General features: G+C 36.9%; 1 protein-coding gene across 6 annotated transcripts in view; it reads left to right on the top strand.

Moving 5' to 3' along the window:
- Positions 1-20,190, top strand: part of CCSER2 (coiled-coil serine rich protein 2) — a 179,400-nt gene that overhangs the window by 64,192 nt on the left and 95,018 nt on the right. For all 6 annotated transcript variants that reach the window (XM_043476206.1, XM_043476207.1, XM_043476208.1 and 3 more), the window contains one exon: positions 18,990-19,080. In XM_043476206.1, the coding sequence (XP_043332141.1) occupies positions 18,990-19,080 (91 nt within the window). The remainder of the gene's footprint in view (positions 1-18,989; positions 19,081-20,190) is intronic.

Here is a 20,190-nt window from a genome sequence, read left to right as displayed (position 1 = left end):
CCTTCTCCTCCTGCTTTCAGTCTTTCCCAGCATCAAGGTCTTTTCCAATGAGTCAGTTCTTCGCATCAGGTGGCCAAAGTATTGGAGTTTCAGCTTCAGCATCAGCCCTTCCAGTGAATATTTTTGTAAATAAATTTATGTATATTATATATGTAGATAAACTTTTGTAATAAATTTACATGTGGTCTGGCTGCTTTTGTGCTACTCTGGCAGTGCTGAGTAGTTACAACAGAGACTGTATTGCACACAAACCTAAAATACTTACTCTCTGAGCTTTAAGAAGAAGTTTGCTGACCCTTATATTAGAACACTGCAAATAAATTTTAAAGATTCAGAGATTAACTTTTTAAACCAAATAAAAGTCTATGGAAACCTCTTAGGCATTTAGTTTTCTCTGTGTTATCCTTGCTAAGCCATCATCCTCTGCTCCCAGTGGGAGGCATCCATTGATACATTTAACATATTTGACTGTCATGGGCAGAGCACTGTGAATACAATGATCCAGACAGTTGCAGGTTCTGTTTTAGTGCTTACATTCTGTTGAGGCACGTGTAGTTGAAGGATGTAGCTAATTCATTAATTATCTTCAATTGATAAGTGAGGAAAGTGCTGCAAAGGAAAATTACCAAGTGAAAGTATATTGCTGGAACTCCTGGTCTGGTGTAGGTGTTAAATAAGGCTTTTTTTTAGAAAATGATGGTTAGGCTTAGTTGGCCCAGGGAATACAGTAAGTTGGTTAAAAGGATATATGTGATTGGAAGAATGTTGGTTTTAAGCTGGAAAGGGGCATAACTTGATTTACATTTTAAAAATAACTTTGTATAAAGATTGAACTAGAAGAGAAGCCAACAGTATGCTGGAAGCGGCCATTCATGTGAGGGGTGGTAGTGGCTTGGACTAAAGTGGTGGCAGAGGGGAGTTTGGAGGAATCCGCAGTTTTGAAAGTGGATTTAGAGGGTACAAGTGATTAAATTCCGTTGCTCGTTGACTGTAAGGGAGAAAAGTGTTACCTCCTCACTTTGAAAGTTATGATTAGTACTGCTGCTCTCATTCATTCTGCCAGAATCATCCTAAATTGCCAGTTTGACTTATTTTCCTGATGGTTTTCCCATTCCTTATAATGTCAAACCTAAACTACTTGACTGGCTCTCCATGGCCTGTTCTACTTTATACAGGTCTATCTAGTTGCTTTTAATCTCCAGATCCTACTACATGTCTTGAATATAGTGATAACATCTCTCTCACATCACTCTTCTAGGTTTCTGGCACTAAATAAGGACTCAATATATACTTGTTGAAACAGTGCCATGATGATGTGCCATTTAATTCAAAATAAATAGAAACACTTAAAACTAAATAAAATGTTTAATATTATTCAATAGTTTTTCCGTACACATTGTGACATAACCTATTTACAGAGTAAGTTTCTAAGGTACCACGTGTCATAATAGCAAGTTGCAAGTAGCTAAAAATGTGACATTAGCATAGACTGATAGTGGAGGGACAGCTTACAGAAAGTTGAGACCGACCTAATATAGGTAAATGAACATGTCAAACTGACAGTGATACTTTCAGTATGCTCTGATACAGAATGCAGAACTTGAACTCATGGAAGGGATCTATTACAAATAAGGGGACAGAATGAGTTGAGGAAACTACATTTTTCTTAATTTCCTTTTTATTGGCTAGACTAGTGAATCTACCATGCCCATTTAATTACTAGCATAACTTCTTGGCCTGTTAATGTAGCTTTCAGGTTTAAAAACAAAGTTTAAATTTATTTTATATAGTTGTTGTGACCCTTTAAACATAATATTTTTCTTCATTTTGTATTATTATTTCTTGTAGATTAAATCTCTTTAATATGAAGTTCAATTCAGTAATGATTTATTGAGCTTCTGGTATGTCTCAGGCATACTGTTCAGTGCTGAAGTTACTGAATATATGTAAGGCTGTCTTTATTCTTTATGGATTTGAAATCTAGTATGATAAGCGATTATAAATATATAGTCATAGTGTAGTTTTTAAGTGATATAATGCACGCTGTGTTAGCATATTTATGATATACTATGAGGAAGTGACAGCTGGGTTGAGTTTTGAAGAATGGATACAAAGTGGACCAGTTGGTCAAAGAAAAGGGAAGGTGAGTGTTTTGGGCATAAAGAATAGCATGTACGTGGAGGGACCACAAAATCATGATGTATGAGAGGAATATCTGCATTGCTAAGAATATGATGTGTGAAGTAGAGAGTGGTTAGAGATGAAGCTATGAAATTAAGAAAGTGGAAAGGAAGAAAAATCTTGTATCTCAAATCAGAAAGACACACGTTTACAAATCAGATTTTAGAATAAGGCAGATATAATTTAAATTTTATATCAATATCTGTATTTCAGATCTTTATATACACTTCCAGTCTGTATATTAAGACCATGAGTAGAGTGTTTTTTCTGCACATTTTTTCATTTTTCATAAACATGGAATTATTGGATTATCTAAAACTTCTGGGTCAAAGCCCCCATTTCAGAGAAAAAGTGAGTGAATTTAAAAGTAGTTTGTTAACGAAAAAGAAAAAGAATAAGTAGTTCACTATGAAGTTCTTTTTACCTAGCAGAGAACCTGGCATAGAGTAGATGCATAATTAGTAATATTTATGAATAAAATATTGAATTCCATGAGTTGGATCAGATAGACCTTATGAACTAGTTATAGTTAATGAGGATGCTGAGGCAGAGTAGTTAAATGCGTTTACTAATTAAATGAAATTTGGGCTTCCCTGGTGGCTCAAATGGTTAAGAGTCTGCCTGCAATGCAGGAGACCCAGGTTCAATCCCTGGGTCCGGAAGATCCCCTGGAGAAGGGAATGGCTACCCGCTCCAGTATTCTTGCCTGGAGAACCCCATGGACAGAGGAGCTTGTTGGTCTACAGTCCATGAGGTCAGAAAGAGTTGGATATGACTGAGCAACTAACACAGGAGTTATTGAAGTTGCTGTTCTAACCTAAATGAGTAGTCACTTCAGAATTGTTAATTTGTACCCTCACAGGACATACCTTTATCAGTTAGAGTATGGTGCTTACATAGAATTCCTTTGCCTTTAGCCTTTTGGACTGCATTCATTTCCACAGTTACTTAGGATAGTGTTTTATTCCTCTCACCTCCTTCAGTGAGGTGGTTTCATAAACTTAAAAAAAAAATCATATGCATTAAGATTTACTCTGTGCTATAAAGATCACTGAATTTTGACAAATGCTTAATGTCTTATTTCATAAAGAATAATTTCACCATCCTAAAATGTCCCTATATTTCATGTGTTTATCCCTCCCTGCAACGAACCCCTTGCAAACACTAATGTATATAGAACATCTCTATTATAATTTTGCCTTTTAAAGAATGCCATATAATTAAAATCATACACCATATAGCTTTTTCATATTGGCTTCTTTCATTTAGCAATATGTGTTTAAGACTGATCCATATCTTTTTATGGCTTGCTACTTCATTTCTTTTTATTGATGAGTAATATTACACTGTATGGATTACCACAGCTATCAAAGGACATTTTGGTTGCTTCATTTTTGGCCATTATGAATAAAGCTGCTATAATTGACCTGCAGGTATTTATGTGGACAGGTGTTTTCATTTCATTTGGGAAAATACCAGAGTGCAATTGCTCAATCATGTGGTAAGACTGTTTAGCCTTATAAGAAATTACCAATCTGTTTTGCAAAGTGGCTGTACCAGATTGCATCCCTGCTAAGACTGTGTGAGCGTTCTAGTTCTCTGCTCTCACCAGCAGTTGGTATTGTCAGTGTTTTGTTTTTAGGCATTCTAATAGGTATACAGTAGTATTCTGTTATTGTTTTAAATTTGGAAATTCCCTAACAACAGAACGTTTATCATGTGTTTGTCATCTGTATATCTTTAAGTGTCAGTTTAGTATCTTTTGTCCATTTTTAAATTGATTTCTTACTGAATTTTGAGAGTTCTTTGTATACTTCAGATGTCTTTTATTAGATACGTGATTTGCGTGTGTCTCTCCCAGCCTATGCCTTGTCTTTCATCCTCTTTAAAGTGTCTTTCACAGAGCAAACTTTTAATAAATTCCAACTTAATTTTTTTTCTTTCACAGATCATGCTGTAGGTTGTATTGTTAAAAATCATCACCAAACTCAAGGTCATATAGTTTTTTCTACTTTGTTTACTTCAGTAAGTTTTATAGCCTTATACTTTGTATTTTCATCTGTGGTCCATATTGAGTTAGTTTTTGTGTAACACTCATGTTTGTGTTAATTTTTTTGCATGAAGTTTTGTCTAAGAGTTCGAGCACTGTTTGTTGAAAAGACTATACTTTCTGCATTGAATTGCCATTGCTCTTTTGTCAGAATCAGTTGCGTGTATGTGTGTGGGCCTCCTTTTGAGCTCATTGTTTTGTTTTGTTGATCTGTGTGTCTGTTCTTTCGCCAGTAACACAGTGTCTTAATTATTGCCTTGTTATGTCTTATACTAAGTCTTGTGCTGTATAATAAAGAATTCAGCTGACTTTTGTTTCAGTTTTTGTGTGGGCGCCTCTACATCTTTGGAATTTCCCAAGTGATAGGGGTGTTTTTGTTCATGGTGGGTCCTGATAGTTTATGCTAACAAGGTGACTCAGGCTGGGGGTAGGGCATGCAAGAAGAACCAGACATGCAGTTAGAATGTTGGGGTCTTGAGCCCTCTGATAGTTTGACCTCTAGGGAGCAAGGGAACTGGGCTGGAGATTGTGTGTAGTCATGTGGCTCGTGATTCAACCTTGCATGCCTTTGTAACGAAACTCCAATGAAAGCTCGGGATACTGAATCCCAGGTGAATGTCCCTGGTTAACCATACTTTCTGCCTATTGTTATTCATCAGTTTGCCAAGGAGGTGACCTGTTCTGACTCCATGGAGAGGGAACATGGAAGCTTCACATTTGGGACCTCCCTAGACTTGGCCCTTGTGTCTCTTCTTTTGGCTGATCATGATTTATACCATGTGGGCTATAATACAAGTGTAATCATAAAGTATAATCCTTTGCTGAGTGTCGTAAGTTGTTCTGGTGAACAACCTGATGGAGTAGTTTGTCATTTAGTTGCTAAGTCAGGCCCGACTCTTTTGCGACCCCATGGACTGTAGCCCACCAGTCTCCTCTGTCCGTGGGATTTCCCAGGTAAGAACACTGGAATGGGTTGCCATTTCCTCCTCCAGGGGATCTTCCTGACCCAGGGATCAAATCAGTGTCTCCCGTGTTTTTGTAGGCAGATTCTTTACCGCTGAGCCACCAGGGAAGCCTTGAGGGAGTATTGGGAACCTCTGAGTTTGTAGTCAGTTAGTAGGAAGTACACGGCCTGGGAACCCCTGAGATTTTTTGGCCAGTGGTGTCTGAATTAAATGTTAGTCTTGTGTAAGACTGTGCCATTAACCTGTGAAGTTTGTGCTGACTCTGGATAGCTAATGTTGAAAGTCATTGTAGCTGGTGTCAGAAAAAAATGAAATATGCTACATCTAATTTGATTGACTGAAACATGTGGGAAGTAAAACGATTAAAGGACTGGGAATGAAGAAATTTTGATTCTTGGATGGCTGTGTAGTCAGTGATCATATGAAAGTGCAGCTGTGCTGTGATCTGTTACTAAAGGCAAAAGTTTTGGAATATTATTTAGAAATGGTGGTAGCCACACCCCCAATGAGGTGACTCACTGGATACAGAAGAAAATGCAGAATAAGAAACAAACTGAATATATTATCCGTTGGCTATTGTTACTTGTAATAGCTAAACTGAAAGTAATACAGAGTGCTGGGGCTGATCGTGATGCTGGGCCAAGCTTAGAAGCTTTAAAGCCAACCCTAATGGGAACGATTATTCTAGGACAAAAGGCAGTACTCTTATGAACACAGGTTACCAGGAAGGTAGTAAAGTTAGGGAGAGGATGAGACCATAAAGCTACTGAAACCAGGGGTTATAGTGCCAAGAGTAGTCTTATATTGTGGTCTGTGTCATCAACTTCCTGAAGAACTTTTATTAAATGGATTGTGAGAGTGACTAATTTAGGAGTAGTATCTTTGGTTTTAAGTGCTTCAGAGTGGAAGAGAGTATTGGGTTGATATAGGTAGGACCCACAACTCACTATAGAACCATCACAGATGGCTGTTCATAGTAGGTTACCTGGGGGAGTGGGTAGCCTGGGGGAGTGGGTAGCCTGGTGGACTGGATAAAACCTACTGTAGTCTGTGTCCCTGAGAAGAGAGACTGTTTATTCTATAAATGCCAAGTGGAACATCACAGATGACGGGGCTGTGCCCTCTATAGCAAGCCATGCTGGATTGACTTTATAATGATTGTACTATTTTTCTATTGAATATGCCCCATAGTTAGGTCATATCAACTCTTGTGATTAAGAGGACTCCTTTTACATGGGCACCTCATGAAACCATACTGTTGTAAAACCAAGCAGCTGTCTGAGAAACATTATTAGATTTGCTGTCTCAGTTTCCCTTATCAATATTAAAGGTAAAAAAACAAAAGTCATTAACAAGAAAAAGGAGGAAAACAAAAGGGGAGAGCCAAGGGATTTGTCCCAGTAGGGGTTGATGTTTATGAGAAGTGGGGTGAATATATGGGACACTGATGAGGTTAAGACAAAGATGTGAATGCAGCACTGTTGAACACTGAGTGTCTCAATAGGAGCCAATGCTGGTTCTACAGCTCCAGAGGGACCTCAGCAACACCATTCTATTTATCTCAGTTTGAAAGAATTTTAAAAGCTGACAAAGATGAAAATGAGGACTCTGACCTGGAATCACCTGGGACAATAATCTGGTAGATTAGTCAAAATGAAGACAGATGGAAAAAAGGGACAGGGTCCCTTGGCTCTTACCCTCTGGGGAAGAGTGAGTGGGTGAAAGAGTCACCAGCTGTAGAAGAGACCTTTCTGTACTCCTTGACACAGACATCCATGTACTTTGGTATCAAAACGTGTTGATGAACAAGTCCTAAACTGGGGCCCCTTATAGATTGAGAGAAAATAGTAATGCTTGGGTTGATGGATCAAGGCAAAAGTTCCACGTGAAAGTTTAATCAGGTTTTATGTAAAGTAATTGGTCCTCTTAGCTGAATGTTTTATGGAAAAGGATATTATGCCCTCGGTAGTAGTGTGAAGCCAAAAGTTTGATAAAATCTTGATAGAGGCTACTGTTAGGAATGCATAGTTGATGGTCCTGTGAAGGTCTGAGAGTAATAATTCCACCACCAAAAATACAATTCTTAAAAACAGCTTGAGGATTTTTATCTTTACCTATTTGAAATAGTTTCTCTCTGAATGGTTATTCCACGAACTTGATACACAAGTTAGATTTGTGAATATTATTTTACTTTTGATTTTTAGGGATTCGTTGAAGTATTATTTGCAATAGTAGAATATTGAAAACAGCATAAACCCCCAAATAACATTCATAATACATAAGAATAGCATTTATAGAGGCTAAGTAGTGGAAAGAGTATGAAAATAGAGATATTTGTTTAAAAGTTTCAAAATTTTATTTTTTAATTAAATTAAAAACTAAAAATGTATTTATAAAATAATTTAATTGTAATTTATTTATTAAATTTATTTTTAAAATAAATTAAAAATTAAATAAGCATTTAATTTTAAATCAGTAATTTATTAATTATTTAATTTTATATTAATTTTAATTAAATTAATACTTTATTTTAAATCAAATCTTAACGATTATGAATAATTTAATTATTTTATGATCAATGATTTATTTCAAATTAATAATTTATTATTTAATTTTTAGAAAAAGTAAGCAAATACGAATATATTTATCACCCTTCAACTTCTAAGCATATACATTATGCTTTTGCTATTACAATTAGTTCTTTAATAAATAGCCTTGGCTTTTTGTATTTTAGGATAGATATATAGAATTGTGATACTGTATTAAAGGTTAGATTTACAAGCAATTTTCTTAGATATCTGAGTAATATTTTTAAATTTTCAAACGCTCTTTTTTATTCTTGAATGAAATTTCTTTCAACATTTATGGTTAATTTTATCTTGAATGAAATTTCATTAGAAATGGATTTAGAAAAGGCAGAGGAACCAGAGATCAAATTGCCAGTATCCGCTGGATCATCGAAAAAAGCAGGAGAGTCCCAGAAAACATCTGTTTCTGCTTTATTGACTACACAAAGCCTTTGACTCTGTGGATCGCAACAAACAGTGTAAAATTCTTCAAGAGATGGGAATACCAGACCATCTGACCTGCCTTCTGAGAAATCTGTATGCTGGTTAAGAAGCAACAGTTAGAACTAGGCATGGAACAACAGACTGGTTCCAAATCAGGAAAGGAGTACGTCAAGACTGCATGTTGTCACCCTGCTTATTTAACTTAAATGCAGAGTACATCATGCGAAATGCTGGGCTGGATGAAGCATAAGCTGGAATGAAGATTGCCAGGAGAAATAACCTCAGATATGCAGATGACACCACCCTTATGGCAGAAAATGAAGAACTAAAGAGCCTCTTGATGAAAGTGAAAAAGGAGAGTGAAAAAGTTGGCTTAAAACTCAGCATTCAGAATACTAAGATCATGGTATCCAGTCCCATCACTTCATGGCAAATAGATTGGGAAACAATGGAGACAGTGAGAGACTTTATTTTTTTGGGCTCCAAAATCACTGCAGATGGTGACTGCAGCCATGAAATCAAAAGATGGCTTGCTCCTTGGATGAAAAGCTATAACCAACCTAGATAGCATATTAGAAAGCAAAGATTTACTTTGTCAACAAAGGCCCATCTAGTCAAAGCTATGGTTTTTCCAGTAGTCATGTATGGATGTGAGAGTTGGACTATAAAGCTGAGTGCTGAAGCATTGATGCTTTTGAACTGTGGTGTTGGAGAAGACTCTTGAGAGTCCCTTGGACTCCAAGGAGATCCAACCAGTCCATCCTAGAGGAGATCAGTCCTGGGTGTTCATTGGAAGGACTGATGCTGACACTGAAACTCCAATACTTTGGCCACCTGATACTAAGAACTGACTCACTGGAAAAGACCCTGATGCTGGGAGAGATTGAAGGCAGGAGGAGAAGGGGACGACAGAGGATGAGATGGTTGGATGGCATCACTGACTCAATGGATTTGAGTTTGAGAAAGTTCCGGGAGTTGGTGATAGACAGGGAGGCCTGGCATGCTGCAGTCCATGGGATTGCAAAGTGTTGACACAACTGAGTGAGTGAACTAAACTGAAAGTGAATATTTCAGTGGCAGTTAGTGTGTTTGCAATATTTTGTGTAACCACTACCTCTCTTTAGTTCCAAAACACTTTATCAGCCCTCAGTAAACTTTGTACTCATTTATTAAGTAGTTACTCCCCATTCACCCCTTCCCAGCCTCTGAAAACCATCAATCTACTTTTTGTATGAATTTATCTACTTTGGATATTTCATATATGGAATCATACAACATGTGACCTTTTGTGCCTAGATCTTTTACTTAGTGTGATGTTTTTGAGGTTCTTGTATATTTTTGTAGCATGTATTAAGAGTCCATTCCTTTTTAAAGTTGAATAATATTCCATCATATGTACATGCCGTTCATCCATTGATGGATATAGTACGTATGGGCTGTTTCTGCCATTTCGTTGTGAATAATACTGCTGTGAACATGTATGTACATGTGTTAGCTTAAGTATCTGCTTCAGATTTTTAAGGTATATATATCTTTGAGTGAGATTGCTAGACTATATAGTAATTCTGTGTTTAACTTTGTGAGGAGCTGCTAAACTGTGTTTTTATTTTTTTTAACTATAGCTGAATCATTTTACATTCCCACCAGCAAAGTATAAGTCTTCTAGTTGTTCTGCATACTTGATGGCACTTGCTTACTATTTTTTATTCTTGCTTTTTTATTATAGTCAACCTACAGGATATTAAGTGGCATTCCATTGTGGTTTTGATTTATTTACATTTCCTGAATAATTATAGTAATATTGAACATCTTTTTGTGTGCTTATTGGATATTTGTATATCCTTTCCAGTTAAAGTCTATTTAAGTCCTTTGCTCACTTAAAAAACTGGGTTATTTGTGGTTTCATATATCCTGGATACTAGACTCTTATTTGATACAATTTGCAAGTATTTTCTTTCATCTTATAGGTTGTCTTTTCACTTTATTGATAATGTCCTTTGATGCACAAAAGTGTTTTTTTTTTTCACAAAAGTTTGTAATTTTGATGAACCCAATTTATTTTTTGTTTTATTGCTTCCACTTTTGATATTGTACCTAAGAATTTATTGCCCAACGCAAAGTCATGAAGATTCAGGTTCTTTCATGCTACCACACACATTTTATAATTATTTGTTCTAGTTCTATGAAAAATGGTGTTAGTATTTTGATAGTGATTGCATTCAATCTGTAGATTGCCTTGGGTAGTATGATTATTTTAACAATGTTAATTCTTCCAGTCCATGAACACATATATCTCTCCATTTGTCTGTGTCATCTTCAGTTTCTTCACTGTCTTATAGTTTTCAGAGTAAAAGTCATATTCCTATATACTTTATTCTTTTTGATGCAATTGTAAATGGGATTGTTTTCTTAATTTTTCTTTTTGATAGTTTGCTGTTAGTGTACAGAAATGCAACAGATTTCTGTATATTAATTTTATATCCTAACACTTCATTTATTCTCATTTTTTTGGTGGTGTCTTTAGAATTTTCTAAATATAGTATCATGTCATCTATAAACAGTGACAGTTTTACTTTTTACTTTCCAATTTGATTTCCATTTATTATTTCTTTTCCTTGTCTGATTGCTGTGTCTTGGACTTCTAATACTATGTTAAATAAAAGTGGCAAGAGTGGGCATCTTTGTCTTGTTCCTGATCTTAGAGAAAATGCTTTCAACTTTTCACTACTGAGTATGATATAAGCTTTAGGCCTATCATATGTAGTTTTTATTATGTTGAGGTATGTTCTCTCTATACCCACTTTCTGGAGAGTTTTTAATTGTAAATAGATGTTGAATTTTGTTAAAAGCTTTTTCTGCGTCTATTGAGATGGCCATATGGTTTTTATTCATCAGTTTGTTAGTTATTATATCACATTCATTGATTTGCATATATTAAGCCATCTTTGCATCTCTGGGATAAATCCCACTTGATCAAAGTGTATGATCCTTTTAATGTGTTGTTGAATTTGGTTTGCTAGTGTTTTGTTGAGGATTTTTTTCTTGTATTGCTATAAATTTCCTTTCTAGAGCTGCTTTTGCTGCATCTCATAGATTGGAACATTATGTTTCCATTTTTATTTGTTTCCAGTTCTTTGTTTTTTTTTTTTTAACTTTGATTTCTTCTGTGACCCAGTGTTTGTTCAGTAGCATATTCTTTAACTTCATGTGTTGTAGCTGTTTTTTTTTCTTTTTGTAGTTGATATCTAGTGTCATAGCGTTATGATGGGAAAAAATACTTTATGTGATTTCAGTTTTCTTAAATTTGTTGATACTAGTTTTGTGTCCTAAGATATGATCTAACCTGGAGAATGTTGTATGTGCACTGGAAAGGGATGTGTATCTTGCTCTTTTGAACGGCATGTCCTGTAGATAATTATTAAGTTCAGAGACTAATGCATTCTTTAAAGCCAGTGTTTCCTTACTAATTTTCTATCTGGATGATCTGTCTATTGAGGCACATGGGGTTTTAAAGTCCTCAACTATTACTGTATTACTGTCAGTTTCTCCTTTTGTGTTTGTTAATAATTATTTCCAGTATTTAGGAGTTTTTCACTTAAATTGTTATACTTTCACCTCCAGAATTTTTATTTTTCATTCCCTTATGTTCTATATCTTCCCTGATATCCCGTACTGAGATTTGAGCGTATTTAAGATAGTTGATTTAAAGCCTTTGTCTATTAAATTCAGTGCTTGTGCGTCCTCAGGGATCAGTTTTGTTAATTTTTTCTTTTTCCTTTCCGTGATAGATGCTTCTTTCTTTGCATGTCTCTAAAAAGGTTTTTGTTGAAAACTAATCATTTTAAATATATTAATTTAGCAACACTGGAAATCATAACCTTTGTCTCCCTTAGGGTTTGTTTTTGTTACGTTTTTGCAGGCTTATAGTATAGCGTTTATTTTAGTGACTTCTAAAATAGAGAAGAGAGTGTGAATTTCCTCTCTTCTTGTCATGTGTGGTCTATGAAGTGTGTGCTACTTTAGTTTATGTTTATTGAGTGTTTTATGCAGAGATTTCCTTGAATACCAAATGGCAAATAAAAAGAAAGAAAAAAAGAGGGCGAGTGAGAGTAAGAGAAAGGGATTAAGGGAAAGAAGAAGAAAAGGAGGCAGGGAAAGAAAAAGAATTAAAAGGAAAATGAATTAAAAGATCTTACAGTCAAATTGAAGAAAAAAAGAAATCCTCCCAGTGACTCTGTCTGCACATTGGCTCAGTGTTGGGACAGTCCTTCAATACTAGCCTGACCATTTACAATTCTACCTTCACCTTCATTTGCTCGTTTTTTTCCTGGTCTAGAGATCAGCCAGAGGTGAAAGTTTTGGGTTTTCTTACTTAGGTCTTTACTGAGAATACATTCTGCCCTGGGCATTTTTTGTGGCTTCTGAAATTCACAACATACATGGCACTTTTGAATTACCTAATTTCCCAAAGAAATTCTCTCCCCAGCCTTTTTTTCTCAGTCTTTTAGTATTCTATGTTTCAACTATAATCTCTTGTCCCAGGGTGATATGAATTATTTATTTGACTTAAAATGTTTTTGACTAGTGCTCACAGCTTTTCTGCCTGAGTGAATTACAAGTTGGGCAAAGCAATGATAAGCACTTTGTATTAGTCATTCAGGTAACCTCAGACAGGTTAGAGCAGACAGATACAATATTTCATGAAAAAGTTGCCACCGTGCTCTTTGGAACCAGTAGCAGAATCCCACACTAGAAACAAGGTCTGCTTTAAGTCTGCCGTCAAGCCGGGGAGGAGCATATGGGAAAGGCCAATCTCAATAGTGATTGGAATGCAAATAATTACAGCAGTTCTGGGAAATGGTTTGGCAGCTCCTTATGAAGTTAAACATAGACTCACTATATCACCCAACAATCCTACTCACCTGGGTATTTACGCTAGAGAAATGAAAGCTTATGTTCACACAGAAACCTGTACGTGAATGTTCATAGTAGCTTTATTTATAATAACTGAAAACTTGAAAAACCAAAACATCCTTCAGTGAGTAAATGGATATACAAACTGGTATGTTCATGCAGTGGAATACTTAGTTTTGTTTAGTTGCTAAGTTATGTCCAACTCTTTGCGACCTCATGGACTGTAGCCTGCCAGGCTCCTCTGTCTTTGGAATTTCCCAGGCAAGAATACTGGAGTGGGTTGCCATTTCTTCCTCCAAGGGATTTTCCCGACCCAAGGATTGAACCCAATGTCTCCTGCGTCTCCAACATTGGCAGGCAGATTCTTTACACTGAACCACCAGGGAAGCCCTACTCATCAGTTAAAAAGTAACGAGTTATTGATATATTCAGTCAATTTAGATTAATCATAAAGGCATTCTGCTGAGTGAAATAAGCCAGCTCTAAAAGGTTACATACTGAATGATTCCATTTATGTGATATCCTTAAAAGACAAAATTGTAGTGATGGAGAACAGATCACTGTTTGCTAGGGGTGATGAGTGGAAGAGAGTGTAATTATAGCTGGATAGTATAAGGAAGTTTCTTTGGGTGAAGAGATTATGTGTCTTGATTACATTGGTGTTTACACAAACTTACATGTGTTTTAAAATTCATAAACTATATAACAAAAGAAAAAATTAATTTTACCACATGGTGATTAATAGAAACTGGTGATGGTGTCCTTTGTTTGTCAAAATCATTTAGGCTTTCTCCAATTTATTAATGAAGGAGAAATTCATTGAAAGATTTCATAGATGGCCCACCATCTCTTGGTTCACTCTTCTTGAATGGAGAAGCATTCTCAGAGACCAAGGAAGTTCTGTGCACTTCTGCTAATATGTGTTCAGTCAGGGTTTGAATTCCAGTGGGGGTTGGGGGAAGGCTGTGAAAGCCAGAGAGTATACAAATTTAGCTTTTCATTATCATATTGTCAGCCAATGGTTGTGCTAGATGGTCTCCCAACTAAAACAGGTGTATGTGGATGTTGGCTCCCAACAAATGCAAGCTTGCCAGTGAGAGGAAGAGCCTGCCATCACAAACATGGGACAGAAACTCTTTCAGATGTTAGGCAGGCTCCATGCTTATATGGCTTCCTTTCTTCCTATAATAATGCATTTCCTGGGAAGTACAGATGACAGATTCCCAAACAAGTGAAGAAAAATTACAATAGATTTTTTCCCCTTATCTCTTTGCTTGAATCCTTTCTGAAAGGTCTAATAATATCTCTGATACAGCTCTTCTCAAAATCTGATATTGGAGAAGCAGAGACCTTCTATAAAAATGAATATGGGAAAGACTGTCTAAGAAAGATCTTAGAATCCTGTCTTCTCAGTCAGCCTTGTCTCTCTTGTCAGACTCATTATTTAATAGCTTTCAGTTGTCATTATGTGAGTGACTCCCACACCTCCAGATTTTTTTGCTCAACTCCACTCCCCTGTATATTTAGTTGTCTGGTGTACATCTCTTCTTGAAGATGTAGCAGGTTTGTCAGACTTGTCAGGTTCTAATAGTGTATATTAATTTTTTATCTCTTATCAGATCTGGTTATCCTTTTCTAATGCTTTATTTCAGCAAATGGAAATCACCCATCTGTTTCTAAATCTAGGACCAAGGAGTCATTCATGGCTCTTTTTTTACTTCTTAGTGAATTTTGGTCCTTTAGATTCTGACTTTTCTGTATGTCTTGTAATTGTTTATTCTTTCATTGTCATTGACATTGTTTATCATCAGGTTGTGTCATATGTTACATGGATTCTGCAATAACTGCTAAACTGTTTTCCCCCCATTTAAATCCATTGTCTATACTGCAAACAGAATAATGTTTCTTTAATGCAGATCTCAGTTTGTTACTTCTTAAAATAAAGCTCAACAGTCATAACCTGTCATTGAAATACAGTCCAAATTCCTTAAGATGGCTTAAGTAGTGGTTCATGATGTAGATGTACTTTTGGCCCTTCCACTTACACTTTGTGTTTGAATGTTGTCTTAGTTCCAGTTATTAAAACAAAATACCATAGACTGGGTGGCTCAATCAACAGACAGTTATTTTGTACGGTATTGGAACCTGGAAATTCTAGATGAAGGTATTGGCAGATTCAGTTCCGAGTGAAGGTCTCTTCACCTTTTAACAGAATCCTCACATGTGTGTGCTCTTGTCTCTTTTACTTCTTCTAAGTGCTGCACTCAATATGTCAGCAAATCTGCAAAACTCAGCAGTGGCCATAGGACTGGAAAAGGTCAGTTTTCATTCCAATCCCAAAGAAAGGCAATGCCAAAGAATGTTCAAACTACCACGCAGTTGCACTCATCTCACATGCAAGCAAAGCAATGCTCAAAATTCTCCAAGCCAGACTTCAACAGTACGTGAAGTATGAACTTTCATGTGTTCAAGCTGGATTTAGAAAAGACAAAATTGCCAACATCCGTTGGATCATTGAAAAAGCAAGAGAGTTCCAGCAAAACATCTACTTTTGCTTTATTGACTACGCCGAAGCCTTTGACTTTGTGCATCACAACAAACTGGAAAATTCTTCAAGAGATGGAAATACCAGACCACCTGACCTGCCTCCTGAGAAATCTGTATGCAGGTCAAGAAGCAACAGTTAGAGCTAGACATGGAACAACAGACTGGTTCTAAATCGGAAAAGGAGTATGTCAAGACTGCATATTGTCACCCTGCTTATTTAACTTATATGCAGAGTATATCATGTGAAACATGGGGCTGGATGAATCATAAGCTGAAATCAAGATTGCTGGGAGAAATATCAATAACCTCAGATATGCAGATGACACCACCCTTATGACAGAAAGTGAAGAAGAACTAAAGAGCCTTTTGATGAAAGTGAAAGAGGGAGGAGAGTGAAAAAGTTGGCTTAACGCTCAACATTCAGAAAGCTAAGATCATGGCATCTGGTCCCATCACTTCATGGCAAATATATGGAGAAACAATGGAAACAGTGAGAGACTTTATTTTTTTGGGCTTCAAAATCACTGCAGATGGTGACTGCAGCCATGAAATTAAAAGATGCTTGCTCCTTAGAAGAAAAGCTATTACCAACCTAGACAGCATATTAAAAAGCATATTGTGTTGCCAACAAAGGTCCGTCTAGTCAAAGCTATGGTTTTTCCAGTAGTCATGTATGGATATGAGAGTTGGACTATAAAGAAAGCTGAGTGCTGAAGTATTGATGCTTTTGATCTGTAGTGTTGGAGAAGACTCTTGAGAGTCCCTTGGACTGCAAGGAAATCCAACCAGTCAATCCTGAAGGAAATCAGTTCTGAGTGTTCATTGGAAGGACTGATGCTGAAGCTGAAACTCCAGTACTTTGACCACCTGATGGAAAGAACCAACTCTTTGGAAAAGACCCTGATGCTGGGAAAGATTGAAGGTGGAAGGAGAAGAGGACGACAGAGGATGAAGTGGTTGGATGGCATCACCGATGCAATGGACATGAGTTTGAGAAAGCTCCGGGAGTTGGTGATGGACAGGGAAGCCTGGCATGCTGCAGTCCATGGGGTTGCAAAGCATTGGACATGACTGAGCAACTGAACTGAAGGACAACTAATCCCATTATTGGGCCCTGAGCATCATGACTTTGTCTAAACCTATTAATAATTATCTCTCAAAAGCCCTATTTCCAAATATCCTCATATTGGGGGTTAGAACTTCAACTTATGAATTTTGGGGAATGTACACACAAACATCCAGCCTGTAACTAGTTTTAATGGTCTACTTGAAGTTATTTGAATAAAACAGGTTAGCAGACTGTCCTGTATGCCAGATTTGACCAATCACCTGGTTTTTCACAGCCTGAAAACTAAGAATGTTTTTTACACCTTCAGAGGTTACACTTTAAATGGTTTTATAAATATCTACATAATATACTTGATTCTGTCTGTAAGCTTGTAAAATCTGTAATACTTACTTTTCATCTTTTAAAAAAGTTTTTGCCAACATTTAGAGTGATTATGTGTTTTGCTTCCTTGCCCTTACTATACTGTTATTGCAGAAGGTAGTTTCTTCTTCCATGTTCTAGAGGCCAAATTTGTTGTTCCTTAGGTTGTCTCGACTTGAATTTGTATTATGTTGACTCTAATTTGCTAAAACTTAGATCCATCTGATGAACCCTCGTGACACTCAGACAGTAGCATTCTATGAAGAACTGTCTGTTTGAAGAAAGGTAACCTTGGAAGGTTGTTGTGACTTTGTTAAATTAACATTTGTTAACTAGAGCCCCAAGGTGTTGGCTGGTGAACCCCAATTCAACAAAAAATCACATGGGAAATTGAAGTAGAAAAGTTTATTGCTCACAGGTTCTGGAGGAAGGACATGGCATGCGTTGAGGAGCCATACAAGGGCAGACAGTGACAGGAACCTGGGGCACATGCTTTTATTATTAGGGTCCATGGTTGGAGTGCGTTGAAGGTTCCAGTGCTGTGGCTGGATTGGTCAGTTCAAACCAGAAAGTGCAGGGTTTTCATAAGCTCTGTGGTTAGTCTTGTCTAAGGTTGCGTAAGGGGCAGTACCTGGGAGACAGGGGAGACCGTTGCTCAGAAGGGCTGCTGGAGAACCCCTGTTAGGAACTTACATTTGCTTGTGACTCTGGCTGTTATCTGGGGATGAGCTTGGGGAAGGGGCCACTTTCAGTCCAAGACCCCTGCAGGCTGCTTGGCCACACAAAAATGGATGCCACGGCAGCAATATCATGGAGTAGTTTAGCTAAACTCAACTAAGATAGGGATTGTCTTTTACCCAGGGTTGTGCTTTGTGTATATTGGTTTTTATATGTGTTGAATTTTTGAAGGTGTGTCTTGTGGTTGCCTCATGGAGGCGGGATCAACTCCCCTCCACCCAAGTTAGTTTTTGTGTGAGGAAAGATGGTGCTACACATGTAGCAAGAGAATGTGGAAAGACTTACTCACACAATGAGACTTTCTGGGAACACTAGGGCAGGCACCCAAACTAGTCCAGACTGGCTTGAGTGAAGAGGGAAGAGGCAGGTGGTTGTGGTTATTATTGTGGTTAGTGGATGGGCTGAACTGAGGATTCCCACGTGGAGGCTAGCTATGTGTGGTTTGACCTTATGCTCTTGCTATAAGAGGTTGACTTTTTTCATTGTCAAGTTTTGCTTATTATAAAAGCAGTGTCCTTATTATGAAATTAAAAAAAGTGTAAAAAGTCATAATCAAAAAGAACACAGAGCATAAGCACATGTTGTCTTATGTAGTGGAAAATAACAATTCTTTGGTATATCACCATTTGGACATTTAAATATGTTTTTCAGCATTAAAGATGAGGTCACATTGTACAGATGTAATTGCTTCCCCCCCACCATTTTACAGAATGTCTTTCCATGTCTCTAGATAAATTTCTGAAACATCATATATAATGATTTATTATTGATGAGTGTTAATGTGATTTTCTGTGCATTAGTTTTCTCATCTATAATATGGAGATTATATTAGTCACAAAATCAAAGTGAAGACTAAAATTAATTAATACCTGTAAAGTGCTTAGAACAATATCCTACAGGTGATGAACACTGTGTAAGGTTTTAAAATGCAAATGAAAACCAACTGGTGGGGAAGAAGACTAGGGAAAGGATGTTAAAATAGCTTAACCAAGCAAACCAGTTGAATTTATTTATTTATGTTTTTTCATTTAAAAATTGTATCTTTAAAATCTTTTCTTAACCACACAAACATTGAGTAAAATGAAATTCTCATATATCGATGTTCAGAAATAATGATTATACTGAGCATTATTTTTTTTTGCCTTTGTTGCCAGGATATTCTGAATAATCTTGAATCATGTGACCTTGAGGATGATGACCTTATGCTTGATGTGGATCTGCCTGAGGATACACCTCTTGAAAATGGTGAGTGGGGATAATATTGAACCTCCAGAGCTACTTGACAATACCCAGTTTGGTATTTGTTATCTACAGACTTCCTAATCTCTATGGAAGTAGCCTTTTCAGACTGAGAGTCCGTCTTAAGTGACATTAAATAGGTTCATTTGCACACTTGTTTAAATGTTTAAGACCTGACTTTGTAGGTCTTAGGTATATACTCTGTGACCCAATAAAGTTGTGTACCTGTGTTATAAAGTAACTGGTAGATACTGTTTGTTCTTTTGTTCCCTTTGTGCCTGCTCACTTTTTCTTCCCTTTGTCTCATTTGGATTTTAAGGAGAAATACATTTAGAGAAAAAGAGATACTTTTGTCTTATGAAACGGTAGTAAAGACCATTAAGTTAATAAATATTTTTAAAAAATCAAGATGGTGACCTGAATGAGTCACTCTTCTTTTTACTCCCCAATTCAGTCTGTCTTTGTCTCTGGATCCCAGTAACTTCTGAAGTGGGGCTTTAGATAATCTGTGTAAAAGACGGGCCTGGATGCTCTTGCCTCCACTGATGCAGCATTTGTAGGATTTTCTGTCTTGAAGACTAGTTAAGAACCAGAGACTAGCCTAGCAAGCCCCTGGGGCAAAGATTGAAATGGGATCCTCCTGGTAAGAAGAATCTCAGAGAGCTGTGGCTTCCTTCTCAGTCAGCACTTGCCAGGTTTCTTTGACTTTCTGGGGCAGGGGTGAACTAAAAAGGATAGTAAAGTCCTTTTTATACCCAATGCTAGAAGAATACAAGGGTATTTTTCAGAGAGGCTGGATGGTTGTTCTAGTGCTTCACTGAGGTTCTAGGAGCCTGCTTGCTGCTTGCTTTTGTCATATTAGTCAGGCTTATTTTTTCTCCCTTACTGCCAGGATGCTGCATAATAATCACTCTCAGAATCTCAGTGGCTTTCAAAATTAATTTTTTTGTTTTCTTGAATTTGTGGATTAGCTGGGACAATTCAGGCTGTGGGACTGAGTTTAGGTCTACTCATTGCGTCTTCATTTTGAAACCAGGACTCCTTGGAGCAGGTCGTGCTCATGGCAAATAGCAAGCAGGAGGACAACAGGGAGAGCAGAAATATGCATGTAATATC

The sequence above is a fragment of the Cervus canadensis genome, chromosome 8 (assembly GCF_019320065.1).
Source record: "Cervus canadensis isolate Bull #8, Minnesota chromosome 8, ASM1932006v1, whole genome shotgun sequence".
Taxonomy (NCBI): Eukaryota; Metazoa; Chordata; class Mammalia; order Artiodactyla; family Cervidae; genus Cervus; species Cervus canadensis.
The sequence above is the reverse complement of the archived record's forward strand: the minus strand, read 5'-3'. Positions and strand labels throughout refer to the sequence as shown.